Source organism: Dama dama, chromosome 32, assembly GCF_033118175.1.
Source record: "Dama dama isolate Ldn47 chromosome 32, ASM3311817v1, whole genome shotgun sequence".
In the NCBI taxonomy this organism is placed as follows: domain Eukaryota; kingdom Metazoa; phylum Chordata; class Mammalia; order Artiodactyla; family Cervidae; genus Dama; species Dama dama.
In genome coordinates this window covers 13,345,748-13,366,422 of record NC_083712.1, presented here as the reverse complement: position 1 = coordinate 13,366,422, position 20,675 = coordinate 13,345,748, and the positions used below count along the sequence as shown (strand labels likewise).

At 39.9% G+C, this 20,675-nt stretch overlaps 1 protein-coding gene across 1 annotated transcript in view; it reads right to left on the bottom strand.

The window, feature by feature from the left end:
- The window catches only part of AGPAT5 (1-acylglycerol-3-phosphate O-acyltransferase 5), a 42,025-nt gene that overhangs the window by 20,762 nt on the left and 588 nt on the right, over positions 1 to 20,675 (bottom strand). Inside the window, exons 2-3 of the mRNA XM_061134497.1 lie at positions 8,840 to 8,909; positions 2,460 to 2,575 (exon numbers count right to left, since the gene is read on the bottom strand). Coding sequence (XP_060990480.1) covers positions 2,460 to 2,575; positions 8,840 to 8,909 — 186 coding nt within the window. The remainder of the gene's footprint in view (positions 1 to 2,459; positions 2,576 to 8,839; positions 8,910 to 20,675) is intronic.

Here is a 20,675-nt window from a genome sequence, read left to right as displayed (position 1 = left end):
ACCTTAATTAAACCTCATAAGTGAACATCATTGGAACTTTGCATCAGGTCGGTCTTTTTTTTTTTTTTTTTTTTGCCTCCCTCTACTCTAACTCAAAAACTCATCTGTAAAATTTGAACAGACTGGCTGAAATTTGATTTTGTCTTACTCAAGAATATGAGTAAAAGGAAATAAAGAGAAGCAAAGAGGGGAAAGGATATAGAGGGGAAGGGGGGCCTTAGATTCTGGATGTGAGCCTTAGATTCTGGATTCACACATGAGCTGACTTGCCTGAGTACAGAAAAGAAACTCCAAGTGCTCTAAGAGTGCAGGTACTTACCCAAAGTAAGCAGTTTGGGTACTACTCACCCAAGTAAGTAAGTAGTAGTTTGGGTACTACTTACCCAAACTAAGAAGACTGATGAGGATAAAGTCATTCTTAATGAACTCTTTAGAATTAGAGCCACAGGATACACATACTGCAATGTGAAACTGCCCCAAGCTTTCAATGACATTATGTCTCTTCTTCGCACACTATTTCCTACTAATCATTTAATGTGCTTATTAAACTCAATTTTCATTTAAAAAAAATCTGAGTTCTTTCCCAGGTATATTGAAGCTACAGAAGTCAAGACCAGCTATCTTTCCCTTTGGAACTCCCCGATTAGTGATGAAGCAAAATATGTATACGAGTGTAATATAAGAGAATGAATACGTGTCACAATAAAGATGGCCAGAATTGAAAGCAGAGTGGAAGAAAGGGTAGAGAGCTCAGGTCAGTCACAGCCGTCACACATATCTCTAGTTACACTCACAGGACTTAAATGAGAAAAAGCTCTCTAGTGCCTTTTTGATTTTTTAACACACAGTAAGGTTCCCAAAACATCTGCGTCTGGTTGGGATGAGGGAGCAAAGAGGATTCTGTTCTATTCCAAAGCTAAACTACACCTGTCAATGTTCACAAGCTGGTGGTTTAGAAATGTTTAATTTTCTGAATATCTATATATTAAAATTAAAGAGGGTGACAGAGGATGAGATGATTGGATGGCATCACCGATTCAATGGACATGAACTTGGCAAACTCCAGGAGACTATGAGGGACAGGGAAGCTGGTGTGCTGCAGTACATGGGATTGCAAAGAGTCGGACATGACTGAGCGACTAAACAACAACAAAACATTTAAAATACAACACCACCACACATAAAATAAGTAAAAAACTTGACTGTTTCCTCATATTTTGCTTGTAAGTAACTATTTTTGAATAGCATTATTTCTACTTCATACAGACTGTAAAAAAAAAAACAAGTCTGCTTAAAAGAAAATCTTACTTCTTGGCATAAAGTTATGCAACCCACTCCAGTATTCTTGCCTGGAGAATCCCATGGATGAAAGAGCCTGGTAGGCTACAGTCCATGGGGTTGCAGAGTCAGACTCAACTGAGTGGTAATACAAAGTCCACTCTTTTTAATTTATTTACATTTATACATGAACAAAATAGTTTAAAATACTTTTCATCAAAATATATTTGAATTTTATTTTCCTTTAGAAGGAAATAAGGAAAAGAAAGAGGAAATGGACAGTCAAAACTCTAACCTCCAACACCACAGGAACTCTCATCACGGGACTTGTGGGTAGCATAGACTGTCCAAGGGGTCGCCTCCAGATTTCTATCTTTTCAGGGCTTACTGTAACTTTAGCCTCTCTTCTTTAATCGAGTATTAAAGTCTTATTATGAAGCATGTCTTCCATACAAATTTCACTCTTAATATTTAGAAAATTGCAAGTGTATATGTATTAGTCACTCAGTTGTGTCTGACTCGTTGCTACCCACGGACTGTAGCCTGCCAGGCTCCTCTGTCCATGGGATTCTCCAGGCAAGAATACTGGAGTCGGTTGCCAGAGCCTTCTCCAGGGGATCTTCCCGACCCAGGGATCGAACTCATGTCTCCTGTGTCTCCTGCATTGCAGGAGGATTCTTTACTGCTGAGCCACTGGAAGCTCAGCAGTAAAAGCCCCCAGAAAATTGCATAACCATGATTTATTCAGAAAAGGCATAGAAAAATGCTAGTAATCCCCTTCTGAATATTAAAGAACCTGTTGTATAGTTTCATGACCTAATGGTTATTATGTGATTTTAAAGGACTTTTATAAAATAACATATACTGAACATTTATTATGTACCTGACATTTTTTTATATCCTACAGATAATTACTTTTTAATTTATTAAGGGTCCATCACATTGTTTACCTTTAAAATTTTTTACATGATTTTTGTAGTTTGCATTTTTTATTTAACAATTTGGATAATCAGACATATATATAAATACACACCATTAAAAATGCCAAATAAAACCACATTAACTTAGAATGAACTGGTAAACTCATTAAAAATAAACCCCCCCCAAAAAAATAAATAAATAAACCCCCAAACCTTAAACATCCATACATATATAAAGAAAGCAGCATGGAGAACAGTTACCTGAGAAAAATAACACCCATACAACGGGAGCCATTTGAGCCCATCTTTCAGCACGTAGCGCACGTGGCCGAGAGCATTCTGCCTGACGGCCAGGATATCGGCAATGATCCAGTCGACTGCGAAGACAGAACCCATCAGTCCTAAGTGATCCCCGCCACAGAAACAGAGCCTCTTCACAAGACTGTTATGAAGACGTGCTTTGAAAACATTACTCAAAGAATTTTTTAATTTTTTTAAATCAACCCCGGACATTTGAAAAATACAAATTCTGTGGGTTTTTTCAGCTTTGTTTTTACATTTCTTAAAAGCTTATTTCAGGGATATAATGCAAAAGCCATACAAATCAAAGTAATACAAAATGATGCAGGAACAAAGAATAAGATAAGCTTCTCTAATTCTTAAAGTCTCGAAAACATGAAATGATAGGCAGAGATTGGCTAAATGAAGCTGTCACGTTCAAGAAAATATTCCATATATACTAATATGCTCAACAAAAGGCAAGGACATTTTATCTTTACCAGTGACTTTCAGGACACAATCATAGGCTATAACAGACAGAATTCAAAACAAAGATGTCTCAAAGTTTACAACTATGCTGGGCACATATGTATTCTTTACATATCAAAGGACAAGTGGCCAAGCTGCTAAAAATTCTAGTTATGTAGATATATTATTACTAAAAGGTAAATAAAAACAAAAATAAGAAGGCATCAGTTAAAAAAAAAAAAAAAAAAAGGCATCAGTGAGCTGATAACACCAAACCCAAAAAACTTGTAGGAACAGAGAAGCTGTTAATTGATCTTTCCAGCAGAACAAATTCTGAACAGAGGAACGAGCCCTTCCTTGCCAAAGCAAAGAAACAGGGGCCAGCAAAGGGTGTAGAAGATGTCAAACAGAGGAGATGGTTTAAAGAAATTAAGAGAAAATGAAATGAAGTTAAGAAAGCAAATGGTAAAGAGTCTTGAAGACCAGAGAAATGTGATTTGAAAACAAATGGCTGCAAACTACTCTATTCCTTCATAAGAATGAAAATGATAAAAAAGAAATGTGAGGGAGACTGTTCTAGTATCTACAGATGAATTGGAAGATAGGGATACTTGAAAAAAACATTGATAAGAATCTGAAAGGATTCAGTCACAGGATTACAGGTATGTTCAGGGTCAGGTGAATGAGAACAAAAGGAATAGATTCTTGGAGGAATATGGTTTTGTTAGGTAGGAAGGTACGCATGAGCCATGAGGGGTGGCCTAGCTAAAAAGGATGCAAGCTGATCTCTAAAGCCCACTCCAGACACAACCAAGAGAGCTCACAGAGAGACTTTTCCAACTTCTGCACATGCACCCTGGGCACAGAGGGATACAAACTAACCACAGGGGCTTCCTCAAGTAACCTTAGAAAGCTAGAAGCCCATTAAGGGCTCATAAATATTCTATATATAAATACACCTGATTGTAACAGACTGAATTATGGGAAGACATGCACAACAGACCCTGTTGCTCCGTAACTTGCAACTGTCAGCGGCCTTGAGTGTGTGCCCACTTGCATTCCCTTTGTTGATGGGTGGCGGGAAAGCCCGATTTTGCACAGGATACGACCAATAGGAGGAGATGGGAAGTATGAAAAGGGGGAGCCGGGAGGGTCCTTACGATCAAGTTTCAACCAAGAAGGATAGCTTTCCCGAGGGTTACAAGAGGATGAGCTCTCAGCTGTGTGGAATCCTTCAGGCGCCGCACCACGCTGGACGGAGCACGTCACACAAGATTCAGTCGATTCAAACACTGAAATTATCCTTCTGGAAAGGTGTTTTATCAACTAGTATAAATCTTCCTTGTCTGAATATTTCATCATTTAACTCTTTCTTGATTTCAGAGGTACAACTAATACATCTCTAATTTCTGTCATGGCTCCCTTTAAACAGAGGGAAGCAAAGATGTCCCCTGCAGCAAACGAACGAGCCCCTGTGTCTGTCAGGCAGCAACGCCTACTCTATTGAACATCAATTATCACTTTTCTCCAAAGTATGTACCTTCCCTTAGAAGTCATCTCCCTACCCCCCTCCCCTCTAATTCAAATTAAACAGGCACTGATAAACACATTTCTTCCTAACCATGTCATAGAAACTAAATAATTAAATTTGTTAAAACTATACCTAATGTAAAAGTAGAGACTCAGAATAAATGGAGAACGCAGTGTATTGTTTACAGGCTACAGAATATTCTGAAACAAATTTTGGTACAAGGCTAAAAACAAGATTTGGTATCTTTTCCGGGGACAACCATTTTTTTAAATTTGGAGGAATTTGAAAATTCATTTTTATATTAAACACATATGGCTATACTATGGCCTAGATACACCTTCCAGTAACTTGAAGGACAAAGTGTCAAATTTACAAAATATGTCATGTTTGTAATGAACTTTCCTGGGCTATGCCCTTATACTTTTGAAATATTTAGCGAAAAAGTTTAAGAACTAACATAAGTAGTCAAAGGGATTCCCTGATAGTTGGCAAAAGAATCGCCTGCAATGCAGGAGACCCTGGTTTGATTCCCGGGTCAGGAAGATCCACTGGAGAAGGGATAGGCTATCCACTCCCGTGTTCTTGGGCTTCCCTTGTGGCTTAGCTGGTAGAGAATCGCCTGCAACGTGGGAGACCTGGGTTCGATCCCTGGGTTGGGAAGATCCCCTGGAGAAGGGAAAGGCTACCCACTCCAGTGTTCTGGCCTGGCGAATTCCATGGACTATACATACCATGGGGTCGCAAAGAGTCAGACACGACTGTGTGACTTCCATTGAAGTAGTCAAAACACACATGCTGGGTGCCTCCAATTTTTTCAACTCAATTATCTTTTTTTAAATTGTTTAAAATTCTCAACTAGGTTTCAGATAGAAGACACCAGCTGAGTTACTGATGGCTGGGATAAGACCTTCTTAATTGGCCACCTGATGCAAAGAGCTGACTCATTTGAAAAGACCCTGATGCTGGAAAAGACTGAGGGCAGGAGGAGAAGGGGACGACAGACGATGAGATGGCTGGATGGCATCACTGACTCAATGGACATGAATTTGGGTAAACTCCGGGAGTTGGTGATGGACAGGGAGGCCTGGCGTGCTGCAGTTCATGGGGTCGCAAAGAGTCGGACACGACTGAGCGACAGAACTGAACTGAATAACTATTCAGATTTTGTGTTCTGGCATGAATAACTTAATTAACAGATGAAGAAATGCAGCTGTGTAAAAATTCTTCCATGGTGATCCAGCTCAAGCAGTGCCACAGTTTATATTATTAACTTGGAAGAGAGGAGGGAAGGGCAGAGGAGAGGCAGCAAGAGAAGCGAGGCTCTTCTCACCTATGTGACTAGGGAAGAAGAGTTTCCAATTCTTAAGGGCACCGTGTTGGCTGAAAGGAACCCTGCACGTGAGGTACTCGCCTATCACGGATGCAACGTGACCTGGAGATTAGCTGTCATCAACACCATCACGCCTACTGTTGGCTGCCCTTGAGCCAGGCTCTCTGTGAGGTTAGAGCCAGGTTACGGAAACTGCCTACAAGCCCTGACCAGTAGACATGACCCACAGCTGACCAACAAGGCTCAGAGAGGCTAGGTCATTGGCCCACAGACACACAGCACGCTGTACAACGGCATACCAACTGGGGTCTGACTCCACAGCCCGGGCCTTTTAATGAAAGGCCACCATTCACGCTGTTAGTTAAGGAAAATGTCACCCAGACCAAGGAAAGGGAACGTTCCATGAGATTAAAAAGGTCCAGAGTGTTCAAAGCAGAGAGTTAAGGAGGGCGGGGGGAAAGGAACAGTGGCCACCGCAGTCCTGCTGACTCTAGAGAAAAGTCAGTCAACAGAGACCGAGAATGCAGAGACGGCAAGGGCTCACCGCAAGTGAAGACAAGGGAGCAGAGGGACAAATTCAGATGCCAGCTCTGCAGCCAGCCGGGCCAAGAAAAGCCTCTTGCGTTCTGGCAGGCCTTGGAGAGCATGAGCTGGGAAGTCTAAACTCAACAGCAGTCTTTGAAATGTTCTTTCTGCCACTGACACTTTCAGTTTATTCGATGGTGGTTTTCAGGGTCTCAAAAGGGTTTCATAAAGGGCACCCAAACAGGCCAGGGCCCATGTCCCTGGGTAAACGAGGGGCCTGCAGGACCTCAGACTGCAGGCAGAATTTTATGTGCCCATATTCTAACTGAAGCCTGCAATTCTAAAGTAATTTAAAATCTCTGTCTAGTTATGTTTCTAAGCTACGGGTTTTTTATTTATGGTCATGCCACCAGCTTATAGGATCTTAGCTCTCCAACCAAGGCTTGAACCCCGGCTCTCGCTGTGAAAGCACAGCGTCCTAACCATGGGACTGTCGGGGGATTCCCTGGATTTTTTAAAGGACTCAAAAAGCAACCCTCCCCGCTCCTAATGGCTGCCTGACGTGGGGCCGGCACCCAGGTCGGGTGAGGGTGTGGATGGCCGGATTCTCGAGGAGATGTGCAGCTTTCTCCCATCAGCCGGGGCTGACTGTGGACCTCACACTTCCCGTTCTACCCTTGCAGTCCCAAACATGGAAGAGTTTTGAAAAATCTGTATTCCTCCAAATGTTTTCCCCAAAGTCCACACTCGGGAGTAAGGGATATAAAGGCCAGCACACAGCGAGCACACCCAGGAGAGCAGTGGCCTCGGGAAATGTTCAGAGTCCTTACTCTACAGGTTTGTCCTGGGCCCACGGCTCTGTCCCTAGAACACTCTTTCCATTGAAGCCTGCAAAAAGGCAAGTTGGCAGGGAACCTAACCAAGGAATTTTAAGAGAGACCTTTTAAATAGAAAGCTAGCTCAAAGTGAAATTAACCAGGGGCTCCATATAAAGAAAAATGGGTTAAATGAACCACTCCCTGCCCTAGAACCAGAAATCCTTTTTATCTGGATCTTGGAAACTTGGTAAAGATTGGCCATCGCTAGCAGGACCAGAATAGCAAGACTGTGTCACTAATAAAAAGCTCGATAAGACTGGAGAAAGCGTGAAAATAAAGGAGGAGATCAGGCTGCTTTATGGACCAGAGTTAGAAACAGACTCTGACCATATCCTAAAGTCAAATGTAATTAAGTCAAACAGTCTTAGCAGTAAGAGTAATAAGATTCAGTTCAGTTCAGTTCAGTCACTCAGTCGTGTCCGTCTCTTTGCGACCCCATGAATCGCAGCACACCAGGCCTCCCTGTCCATCACCAACTCCCGGAGTTTACTCAAACTCATGCCCATTGAGTCGGTGATACAGGGAAATACAAACACAAATACATCAAATTCCTATTCACTCTTTGTAACATCAACTCTTGACCTAGAAAACTGAGTGTAACTACTAATAAGCTAAGTTGAGAAAGAGGCATTTCTCCTTCATAACTGTTCCGAAGGTACAGGTAGTGATAACAGTAACTGAAGACACACAGCTGACAGGAGAAGATAAAGGACAGCCACAGGCATCAGTGATTTCCCAGTGAGGTGTTACCATTCATTAGTCTGTTTTTAGTCTTGAACTTTTGCTTACTACATTTTTTTTTTGCTACATTTTTAAAAGTAATAAAAATGGAATTTAGGAAGTGTGCATCAAGAGCAGTTACAGCTTTGAAAAAATAATGAAGTCAGATGTCTTTTTGATTGAAGTATTTGGAGAACTAAAAAGTACCTGAATTTCTTAGTTTGGATACTGTAGCATAGTTATATAAGATGCCACCTTTGGGAGAAACTTGGTGATAGAGTCATGGGAGACTATGTACTATTTTTGCAAATCCTTGTGAATCTACAATTATTTCAATATAAAAAGCTTTTTAATTTTTTCTTTAAAGCACCTTGACCTAATTTAAAGTACACACTGCTATCCTGGAGACCAGAGGCTTCGGTGATTCTTCTGATAGAAAAGGGAGCTATAATTAAACCAAAACATTTGAAGAAGCAAAAGGAAGTGCAGACATCAGAAAATAATACTGTGTTTAGTAACAAATACAAATTGGTACAGCCTTTCTGTAGCCTAACAATAAAAAAATCTAAAATGTTCATATAGTATGATCCACAAATTTCACTTCCAAAAACAAAACTTAAAAAGGAAGAATACATGAGTCTTTAAAGCGATAGTCAAAGAAAGAGAAAAAAGGAAAGAAAATAGCTTATATACACCCAGCAGAGGGACAAGGAAAACTCATAGCTTTCACAGTCTTATTTTTCCTAAACAGTAAAATCACAAAAATACAAGGTCACATATAATATCTGCATTGAAAATTCAAGTTTCAACAACAACAAAAAAATCCATTTAAATATATCAGAACATTACTTTGAATTACTTCTCTACTGTGTGTGGAGAGACCCAAGTTTCATGCAAATGAAATACAAACCTGTGCTTTGATGATTTGCTAAATATATTACATTTTCTTTATTTTTTGGCAAATCTCCATATAGCAATATCTAAAAGATAAAATAAAGAGAAACATTATGTTGATATTTTAAAACATGAACTACAGTCACATACAAAATATGACAATGTCAAAACACTGATAAAAACATGATGTCATGAATAAGTCATCCACGATTAACAACTATTTGACTTCTCTTAGGAGCCTTCGAGACCATCAACAACAGCATATGACTAGAAAGAAGCTGAGCACAGGGCAGGTTAATGGTCGTTAAGAGAAACAATGATCAGTCATCCTCCAGAATTTTTACTGATTTCTCACAATATCTGAAACCCTGTTCATAAGGTACATCGTCCTTCAAAGAGCCTACAGGGGAAGACACAGGCGTGCACACAGCAACTGTGATGAAACATAATGCAAATATTATGAAAACACAGTCTATTTTAAAGACCTGTCAACCGCAGAGCTGCAGTAGCATTTGTTAGGTGTGACAACAGTATGGGAGATGATGAAGGGATGACCATGAAGAGGGGAATGAAGGGATGGAGTGGCAGCATCTGGGGCCAGCATGGGTGTGCCTGGCAGGGTCTCGTCACAGCCAGGCTGCATACAGTCAGGGAGCTGGCGCAAGCGGACCGGAGGGAGAGCTCAGCCAGAACGCAGTGTCCTCTGAAAGCCAAGCTAAAGACGAAAACTTTATCCGGGAAGTAATGGGGGAACCTGGATCCTGATTAGGACTCTATTATGACTCCATACAGAACTCCCTAGATGGACTTCAAGTGATCCCTAGGAAGGGGGGCTGCAAGAGGGGGAGGGGGTACAAGCAGGCTTCAACTCCAGCTTCCATGCTTTATGTCTTTAAGTGGGTGGTGGGTGTGCAGGGGCTCCTTACACGAGTCTTTCTGTAGTTCTGCATGTCTGAAATACTTCACAGTAAATCATTTAAAGAAATTGGGAGTATATTTTTAAAGGCTTCAAAGGAAATGACTCCTAACAGTGTAATTTTTTTATTCAGGGCATTTGTTTCCATATCTTGTCATCATGGATTATTCAAGAATATGAATTAGCTACAGATCTATCTTTTTCCTGATGCTAGGGAAAACTGAAGTCAAAAGGAGAAGGGGGTGGCAGAGGATGAGATGGTTAGATAGCATCAGCCACCCAGTGGACAAATGAATTGGAGCAAACTCCAGGAGAATTCGGAGGACAGAGAGCCTGGTGTGCTGCAGTCCATGGAGTCACAAAGACATGACTTACAACAACAACTGAACAACAACTATCTTTTTAGATAGGCACAGAGATTGTCTTTTGAATGCAACACTACTCATTAATATCTTAACAACAGAACAAACAAAAGGACTCTGTTATCTCTGTAGATACATGTAACTAGATGACAAAGTTCTGGAGACCAGGGACTCAGAATGAGATTTCTATTATCTTCCTCAGAAAACCATACAGTGCTATGTGGGTCAGTCAGTCAGTCAGTTCAGTCCCTCAGTCGTGTCCGACTCTTTCCAACCCCATGGACTGCAGCTCGCCAGGCCTCCCTGTCCATCACCAACTCCCGGAGTTCACTCAAACTCATGTCCATTGAGTCGGTGATGCCATCCAAGCAGCTCATCCTCTGTCGTCCCCTTCTTCTCCTGCCTTCAGTCTACGTGGGTAGTATGTGTTTAAATATTTGCTCAGTAATTTTTTTAATATAAACATCCCCTCTTGAGCCTCACTCCCCCCACCCCCACCATCCGACCCCTCTAGGTCATCACAGAGCACCGAGCTACTTGCTCAATAATTTTTTATTAATAAAGTCTATCAAGACCAAAACAAAAAACCAAAATCAGTGACTTGATCCATGCAAGGTTAAAAAGTGGAGTCTTAGTTTGTGAGCGATCTACCCTCTCAGCAATGAGCCAGAGTTGCTTTGGGAACTCTAGGTAGGACTCACTGGGTTCAAAGCACTGCGACCGAGAACTTCTGGCTTGACTTCCTTGGACAGGATACTCACAACGACAAGCTGTGGTTTAATTGATTCAATCGGAAAACCACTCTTTGGAGACCTGCCTGCCCTCAGGCCGAAGGCAGTACTCAAGCCACCCAGGCGACGCTCCTTCCCTTTCACTTCATTAAGAGACCACAGCCTTTGAAGGCAGCTGACAAACAAGTTATTAAAAGGATTTTTTTCTTAGTTTGATTGTGGCAGTCATTTCATAACGCATACCTATGCCAAAACATCACAATGAATAACATGAATAGGTAGAATTTTTATGTGTCAAAAACAAACTTAAACATTTAAATAATGGCTGGAGAAGGAAATGGCAACCCACTCCAGTACTCTTGCCTGGAAAATTCCATGGATGGAGGAGCCTCTAGGCTACAGTTCATGGGGTCACAGAGTCAGACACAGCTGAGCAATTTCACTTTTACTTACATCATTTACTAATGCTTTCTCTTCTTCCCTGCAACCAACCTGGTCCAAACTATCACCTCACTTGTGCAATACCCTTCAACCAACTTCGTTCAAACTATCACCTCACTCATGTAATATCCTCTTAATCAGTTTCCCCAGATCTGTTTAAAAAAAAAAAAAAATTTAAATAATGGGTATTCACAGGATGATAGTTATCACTCATACAGAAAACATATAGCACTGCAAACTTTATTTCCTATACAACTAAATATATTCCACTTTAAAAGAAAACAAGCGTGGTGAGGTGAAAAGAAAACCACAGATGTAACACAGTCATCTAATCTCATGACAAACAGTCTCCAGCAGTGAAACCGGTCAATACACGCACCGGCAGCAGACCGGCATTTGGCCATCACCTGGTCCAGCACCACAGCCTCACACGTCAGCAGGCCTAGCACAGAACCACCACGCTGCCTTGATCGGTGACCCGTGATGAGTCAACAGCACCACTTAAGAAGATCCCACACCATCACTACTTGGGCTGAGTCCACATACTATATGCCACATTGGCCTTAAAACATCAGGTTCCTACTTTTGTTTACAGACACAACCATGAACCAAAAAGCTTTGCAGGAAAGCCACCTCTGCTTTCCCTGAGGCTCACTAATTTCCCCCATCCTTAAATAGCTTCCAAACAACTGACATTTTCAAAATGTAGTTTGATTATCTCAATAACAAAGTTCAACAGGCCCAGTGTTTAAAAACAGATCTTCAGTGGTATCTAGAAAAAATAAGACAAGTAACGAATTCTGGAGGGCAAAACAGGTGAGCAAAATGTGAAAGGAACAAAATCTTAATTCATAGCCACTAAAGGGAAAATAAATGCATAGTTCATACTTTTAAAGATTATTCTTCAATATGCATCTCACTGAAATAAAAGCTATTTCCAATTGAGATGCAAAAGAAGATGGTAAGCCTCTGACATGAATTAGGATCTCAAAGCAGGTATTTGTATTCAATGCCTTTAAGGTTTTTTTTTTTAATTTGTCACTATAATTTGTTTGGAATTCAACAGAAATGAAAGTTACAAAGAACTGCCCTTAATATTTGAAAATGTAAAAGCTCTAAAAGCAAAGTAAGTGAAATGATGAACTGCAAACCTTACTGCAATAGATGCAGCCCTTGATTACTAAGTACTTCAAGTAAATATTGATTAGCCAAAAAAAGAAATACATGATTGTAATGTTTATGTACCAAACATATGGGCATATGTACAAAAGACTCTTGAGAGTCCCTTTGACTACAAGGAGATCAAACCAGTCAATTCTAAAGGAAATCAACATTGAATATTCATTATAAGGACTGATGGTGAAGCTCCAATACTTTGGCCACCTAAAGTGATGGGAGCTGACACTTGAAAACACCCTGATGCTGGGAAAGATTGAAGGCAAGAGGAGAGGAAAGAGGGCAGCAGAGGATGAGATGGATAGACAGCATCACCAACTCAATGAACATGAATTTGAGCAAACTCTGGGAGATAGTGAAGGACAGGGAAGCCTGGCATTCTGTAGCCCATGGGGTCACAGCACTTAGAAAATACCCATACATTTACATTGTTAAATGACTATGATTAATTAAAAGCCACCTGCACTCTCTCATTGCAGTCATCTTAGATCAGCTTTTTCACATTTATTCACCTCCTCACAGAAGCCCTCCTGCCTCCTAATAAGCTGGACCCCAAGATTCATCACTTCCCCTTTTGCATCACAGTAAACCCTGTCTCCCTGTGTACCCCTATCTCTAGTTCACATCACATTCCCCTTGAGACCCACAAGCTCCTCAGGGGCAGGGACCTCATCCCCGTTCTGCCCAGAGCCCAGCACCCAGGTGCTTTTCAACAGATGTTCACTGAATCAACAGGCTGCATCTGTATTTCTCACAAGTGGATAAAGCTACGCCTCACTTTCAGCAGTAAAGGGTTGGGGTAGAAACAAACACTTTAAATGCACCAGTGACTTATTTAAGGCATCATTCTGTGAGTCTTCTGGTACATGTATTTCAAATTACAATCACTTCACTGGCAGATAATTTGTTCCTTCAAACAAGGCACATGAAAAACATGGCCCTTTTGGTTCTTCCTAAGTTTCTGAGTAATTTTAGGTTCATCACAATTGTTCAATTTTGGGTTCATCAATATTTTAAAAACTCATGTAAAATCCCTCTAAAGAAAAATAACAATGTTCTCTTTTAATTTTATTAACTTAACAGACAATGAAAATGCTCTTTGATTACCTTCACTGTGACTGAAACACACTAGTTACAGCTCTGCTCCAGTCAAACAAGCTCACAAAGGTTGCACAAAGAAAGCTTTCAGCTGACCTGGGTTTAGGCAACACTGTCCTCTCACCTGGATCTCACCTTTACCTTTCTTTTGGTTTGTTCCCATGATTTGTAAACTACTTGGAGACTCCCTCATTTGTATCCTGAAAAGGGATGGCAGAATGGAATCTAAAGTAATCATGTTTCTCACACAGTGGAATATCCACCCAACAATGCCTTGGGGACATAAAACACAGTATACTTTCTCTTCAAAAAACAAACAAAATTCTTCATTTATCTCAATATTAAAAAGCAGAGACACTACTTGCTGACAAAGGTCCATATAGTCAAAGCTATGGTTTTTCAAGTAGTCATGTATGGACATGACAGTTGGACGGTGAAGAAAGCTGAGCACTGAAGAATTGATGCTTTTGAACTGTGGTGTTGGAGAAGACTCTTGAGAGTCCCTTGGACTGCAAAGAGATCCAACCAGTCCATCCTAAAGGAGATCAGTCCTAACTGTTCATTGGAAGGACTGACGCTGAAGCTGAAGTTCCAATACGTTGGCCACCTGATGGGAAGAACTGATTCACTGGAAAAGACCCTGATGCTGGGAAAGATTGAAGGCAGAGAAGAAGAGGGCAACAGAGGATGAGATGGTTGGATGGCATCACCGACTCAATGGACATGAGTTTGAGCAAACTTCAGGAGGTGGTGATGAACAGGGAGGCCTGGCATGCTGCAGTCCATAGGGTTGCAAAGAGTTGGACTGAGTGACTGAACTGATCTCAGTAATATCTATTTTCTTTCAGCATGCAAACTGAAATACAAATTTTGTAAAAAAAAAAAAAAAAAAAAAAACTTCCTTCACTGTCCTTCAATATACATGATGCTGTAGAAAGGGCTCAGAATATCCACCCCAAAATATGCCACTTTGACAAGAGGATTATTTTGAGCTGAAGGCAACTGAGAAACAGCACACATAGCTCGCTGTTCTCCCCCTAAGCTTCCCTTTGTAAAGGTGACACTAAACTCCACTCATCAATGGGTGTTTACACCCTTATCGTGCATCCATTTCCCAGGGACCATCCCACCATTTACCAGCTTCAAGAACCCAACACACCTCTCCTCTATCTAGTTGTGTCTCCACAGTCTATTGTCCTTTGTTATTAATAAAATGATATACACACCCCTGGGCAGAAGAATTCCATGGACAGAGAAGCCTGCAGGCTATAGTCCACAGGGTCACAAAGAGTCAGACAGGACTCAGCGACTAACACATATACATCCCTGGGCTGAGTCTAACCACCTCTTATGGTTTTTACTTCTTTTCTGTGATGCTCCAATAAAAACACGCTTATTTAACATGTAAAATACTAAAATATTTTTTAAATACTTACATCAATGGAATTTGTATGCCTTTTCTTCTATTGTGACTTCTGTCAATTTAATTTGTGGGCCCAGCTACAGAACATTTTGCCTCCTCTATGCTGCAATATAATCATTATTAAGACACAAACAGAAATGTTCAATTCACACGAATGAAGACGGGGATTTGAATCCTAGTCCATCACCTTACCAACTTTATGAACTTCAGCACAAGTACCTAACCTCTCCTTGCCTTTTTTTGTTTTTTGTAACCTGTAAAATTAATGTAATAATAGTAACTACTCCCCACAGGTCCTGGTGAAATAACCGAGACCATGTAAACTACTCCACATTATTCCTAGTAACGCTTCCCCCAAAACGGTAACTGTTGCTATGAGTAGTAATGTTAGTCCCTCAGTCATGTCTGACTCTTTGAGACCCCATGCACTGCAGCTCACCAGGCTCCTCTGTCCATGGAGTGGGTTGCCATTCCCTTCTCCAGGGGATCTTCCAGACCCAGGGATCAAACCTGGGTCTCCTGCATTGCAGGCAGATTCTTTACCATCTGAACCACAAGGGAAGCTCATGTTGTTATTATTATTATCCAATAAGTTGAAACTGTTCACTCAAAACTGTGTTAAATGATGAATGGGTAAGAGAAACAGATATCTAGTTTATCTTCCTTTAAAAAAAAAAAAGGTCTGATTATGTAGAAATGCAGCTATAATTTCAGCATAAATAAGTTCACATATGTAATTCACACTGTGATTATTTATAATTATTTAAAGTGAATTTTTAAATGTATTTCTATGTCAATGAAATACATTATTTCAAGATCACACACAAGATTTCTACTGTAATACACATTAAACGATGGTCTTTTTCTGCCCAGTTTGAAACATTTCCCTGAACAGGAAAAGTATGATGCCCTTCTGAAACAAGGTTAAAATATAAACATAGTCATTTGTCTAATAATCAGTATAAAAATAATTATTATGCAACATTTAAGTGGAACCTTACAAATCACAAAGCTCTCTTTATACAATATATTCATCACAGGTATCGCTTGATACTGTCTTCATTTACAGATAGTGTTTTTCCTGAGTATCTGTGATGGATCTGTCATTGAGCTAAGCAGCTTCACATATTATCTCAGTGTTCAAAATAACAGGAAAATCAGAATTCCACTTAAGAATGAGAATACTGAGTTGAAAAATTGGTTTACTCAAGTTAACAGAGAATGGCAAAGAACTAGGAATTACACCAGGTTTCTCACGCAACATCCAAAAATCTTTTGAATATAACAAATTACCTGCAAAAATTCCAAATAAAAATTGTCAAATGAGAAGGAGTCCCGTGTATTAGAAGCTTATGCAATTTTTTTCACTTTGAACATTAACCACAAGGAGGTAAGAAAGCCTTGAGTAAAAATTTAAAAACTGACATAAAATGTTTTCCTACAGAAACACAAATTAAGAATGGGAGCAAAGCAACATGTAAACACATGAGGAACTGGCTTCATCACATAGCATCTAACACAGAAGAATCACCTTCCCCCAGTGAAGTAACCACTTGTATTCAGTTATACTCCAGTGTTTCCTCCACTCTTTGCTCATTTTGTCATTTTGTAACATCCCATTATACATTCATTATTTAAAAAAAAACTGACTTCTTTCTAACTGCTAAATTGTATGCTGGGAGCAGAGGCTATTTTATCAATGGAAACGGTGCCTCACATGTGGTTAGCACTTAATATCACCCTGTTTCCAGGTATCACCCCCATCATTTCTCTCTGCTTCTATCACATACACTTACACACACACACACACATATAGCCCTCTAAATCTCCAGGCAACACTTATTTATTTGGGGTTTTCATTGCTAATTCATGGAAAGAAGCATAGTAAACAAAATAAACCTGACAGAACTGGTTATTTTTAAAAATTGCAAAGAAGTGCAGGTTTTTATTGACAAGTATACAAAAGTATCGATACTTTTGTATCGATACTGTTGTATTTATATTTTGTAAGTATACAAAAGTCTCTATATTGCTAGATGTTTCAGAACTCCTTTTATAAGGTCTCTGACCTTATTCTCAGTCTTTGGTCAACTATTAGGGCCATTCAAGAGCCCCCATGCATTAAAAGTGAGATGTGCCCGCATTTCCAAAGAAACACAGATCGGCGTCCCTTGCAGAGTGCTCTGCCCTTTTGCTGAAAGGGAACCATCAAGTCAAGTCACTCTTGCCACTTCCAAGGAGCTACAGTCATGGAAAGGGGACTATATGTATATATATTACAATATGCCCCTGCTATGTTAATATTACAGGTTAATGTTACACGTAAGTGATCCTGACATTGAGATGGGGTGAGATCGTGACAATCGAAGAGGAAAAGTGCCTGAGCTGGAAGAAAGCATACTGAGAGAAGAGCAGCGCAAAGGCGGATTCTTGAGAAGGCACGGTGAATGGGGGAGCGGGTGCTGGGAAGGAAGCAGCAGTTGCGCAAAAGTGAAATCAGTGAATGGAAAAGCTGGCCAGGGCGGCACTGTGACAGCCTTGAAGGCCATGTGTAGGAGTCTTCATTTTTACTCAGTTATCAACGGAATAAAACACAGCATGTTACTCCTGCTTGAAGTATAAAAGCTCAGAGTGGTTCCTAACAATTGCTACAGCCTTCTTGAATAATCTAGCAGAGTCACAAAGACTCTATAAAAGACTCTATAAAGTCTATAAAACTAGACCAATTTAGGAAAGAGGGAGAGTAAACTGGATATACAGAGAGTCCTCTTTTCTTTTGTTTTCCATCATAATGGCACAAAGGTGTCCCCAAAGGTTAGAGTATATTTAGTGCTACTATAAAACCCATCCAAGAAGTTAATTTAAAATGGAGAAGTCTCTCCACAATTCATACATTTATTTAAAAGCTCCTGGTAGAAATCCAAAGTTACACACCAAACTGTTGCAGGCTGGAGGAGGGAGTGTAGATAAGGGAACTTTAACTGTCTCAAAATCTTTACGCAGTGTTTGAATATTTTATTGCACCTGTAACTTAGAAAAATAAGGTAATTAAAAATTTTTTATATGGATGCAACCCAAAATAACTGTGTTGCTTATAGTCCAGGATTGATATTTCTAGACAGTATAAAAACAAGGTTCTAATTACACTTCTCTAAGATTTTCTTATAAGTCTGTTCCCTGGCCGGACTTAAACTGTGTTAGATTGGAATCATATTTGATTGAGAAATGTTTAATTTCCTCTTTCAAAGGCTGTGTCATTCTACTTAAGCATCTTCCGGGTTCTGTGCCTCCTAGCTAAACTGAAGGTAGTAGTCTAAGGTCTTTAAAAGTCTTCACGAGGATGATAAATACGTAGAGAAAAGAGAAAATAAAAGGAGACAAGGAAAAATTTATATTCTACATAGGACCACTGATACTTGAGAAGAATCTGGGCAACATTTTAGCAGAAATGCAAAAAGAATCCAAACGTGATAAAGAGCTTGGACTTGTGAGGTCCCTTCTCTGATTCTAAACACACGATTCATTCTAATAACTAAGCTGCTTTTACAAGCTGCATGCTCAGTCATGTCTCACTCTTTGAGACTTTATGGACTGTAGCCTGCCAGGCTCCTCTGTCCATGGGATATTTCAGGCAAGAATACTGGAGTAGGTTGCCATTTCCTTTCTCCAGGAGATCTTCCTGACCCAGGGATGGAACCCGTGTCTCTTGCATCTCCTGCATTGGCAGGAGGACTCTTGAGCACTGCGCCACCTGGGAAACCTGCTTTTTACAGGATACAGAATACAAATTTATCTCATTAAGAGTTTAGCACTACTTTTGAGGACACGGTGCTACCAAAATAACTACTTATAAACGGCCTCCAGATATGAAGGCCTTGAGGGTTTCTGAGGAACTTGAAACAACCTTTCAAGTAAATGTATAAATTATTAGAGTATTCTAATTGGACACATTATATAAACATCAAAATCTTAGACTTAATTCTGTCTTACTTCTAGTGTTATTTGAACTATTTTATATTTGAAACAGGTCAATTGAAAAACTAAACTTATTTCATATCAAATTTCATATTTGACTGTTACAATGTATCATGTTAGCATTTAGGGAGGTAGGGATTAGCAGTCATTAGTGTAAAATCTATTTTAAAGTAAAACAGTTGTTACTAACTGATTTAAGCAGGAAGAAAATGGTAACTAAAACACTTAGGTTTTAATGAGGAGGCATGTTGCATATCACTACTTATTTCGGTCTGCAAATATCAAAGTTCAGTTTTTCATCTGTTCCAGTAGAAGGAGGAGAAAGTGCAACATTTTTTTAAATACACAAGAAAAATGAATCCTGACATTTAGAAGATTATCACTAGATACTGGTTCTTTATGTATTTATAAAAGGATGTCCGATGGTCTCAAGCATAATTCAAAATTTTATTTAGCATGCGTGGGTCCTTGATGAAGTCTGTTAGGAATCCTTGAATTGAACAGAACTGATCAACAGACTAAACTCTTAAAAAACCACATGCTGAGGTCTATACTGAACAAGATGTGAGATATACAACTTCAGAAACACCGGAAAGTTCAGACCCATTTTTTAAAATAAGAAACTTATTATACAAATTACTTCAGCTATATATGTCGTATTGCATGGGACATGTTACACGCTTTTAACCAAAATTAAAAAACAAAAAACAAAAGAACACTGTAGGTAGAATTATTTTTCAAAGAGGTAAATGACTGTGTTATATTGTTTTGAGTCTGTTTCCCAGCCTGCACCTACTGATATATGATGTAAAATTAAATATGTATCATGACAAAACCATATGTTTAGACAACTGTGGTGAAGTAAGAACACAGTGGGGAAATGACTGTTCTGAATTAGTGAAAATTTAAATGAAGCCCATTGTAAAAGTCAAAGATCAGCAAACCATTATCCGGAAAAGCAGTCTTTCTTTCCTAGGAAACACAAATACTGATTTAAACAGAGGCCCTGGCTTCTAGTTCCCACCCCCCAAACCTCCAACTGGGGCAAGTTCAGAGTCATCGGGCATTAACAACAAGGCAACTGCAAATTCAAAATAGTAGCTGGTGGACAAGAGGGTATAAGCAACAGCACTAGGGGGTAGTAGAAAAGACAAAATAATGCCTTCCCACTCACTCCAATCCATCCGCAACAAGAAAAGAAGAGGGCCGGGTATAAGGAAAACCAAGAATTAAGCTCTATTTCATCCCCCCCCCCCCCCCCAAGTGGAGAACAAAAGGAAAATTAACAATTTTTTCCCACAGTTGCTATTTTTGTGTAAGACTTCAAAAAATTAAATAAAAAGCGTGTTCTACTTTTGTTTGTTTTACAAATTTAATCTACAAATAATCCATTCTCTACAGAGAAGGAAAGGAACAGAAAGACAAAAAAGATTAGCCACACACTTAAGCCTAGTCAAAGTTGGCAAGAAGGTTATCTCCGGTAAGGCTTCTACAGTAACAAATGTATTACTTTTCATGCTCAGCTTTCAATCATCCTGCAAAAGAACGCGAAACACAAAGTTGCACTGCCTGTCCAAAGAGTAACACCGATCTGTCTGCAGAGAAGGTCTCCGATTTCTAAGAGCGCACTTTCGAGTTCCAGCATGACCATCTCCTCTCAGACCAAGCGCCAGAAACTGTCAACTGCCTGCCCTACTTAAATGTCCATGTGCACCGACTTCGCCAAGCAC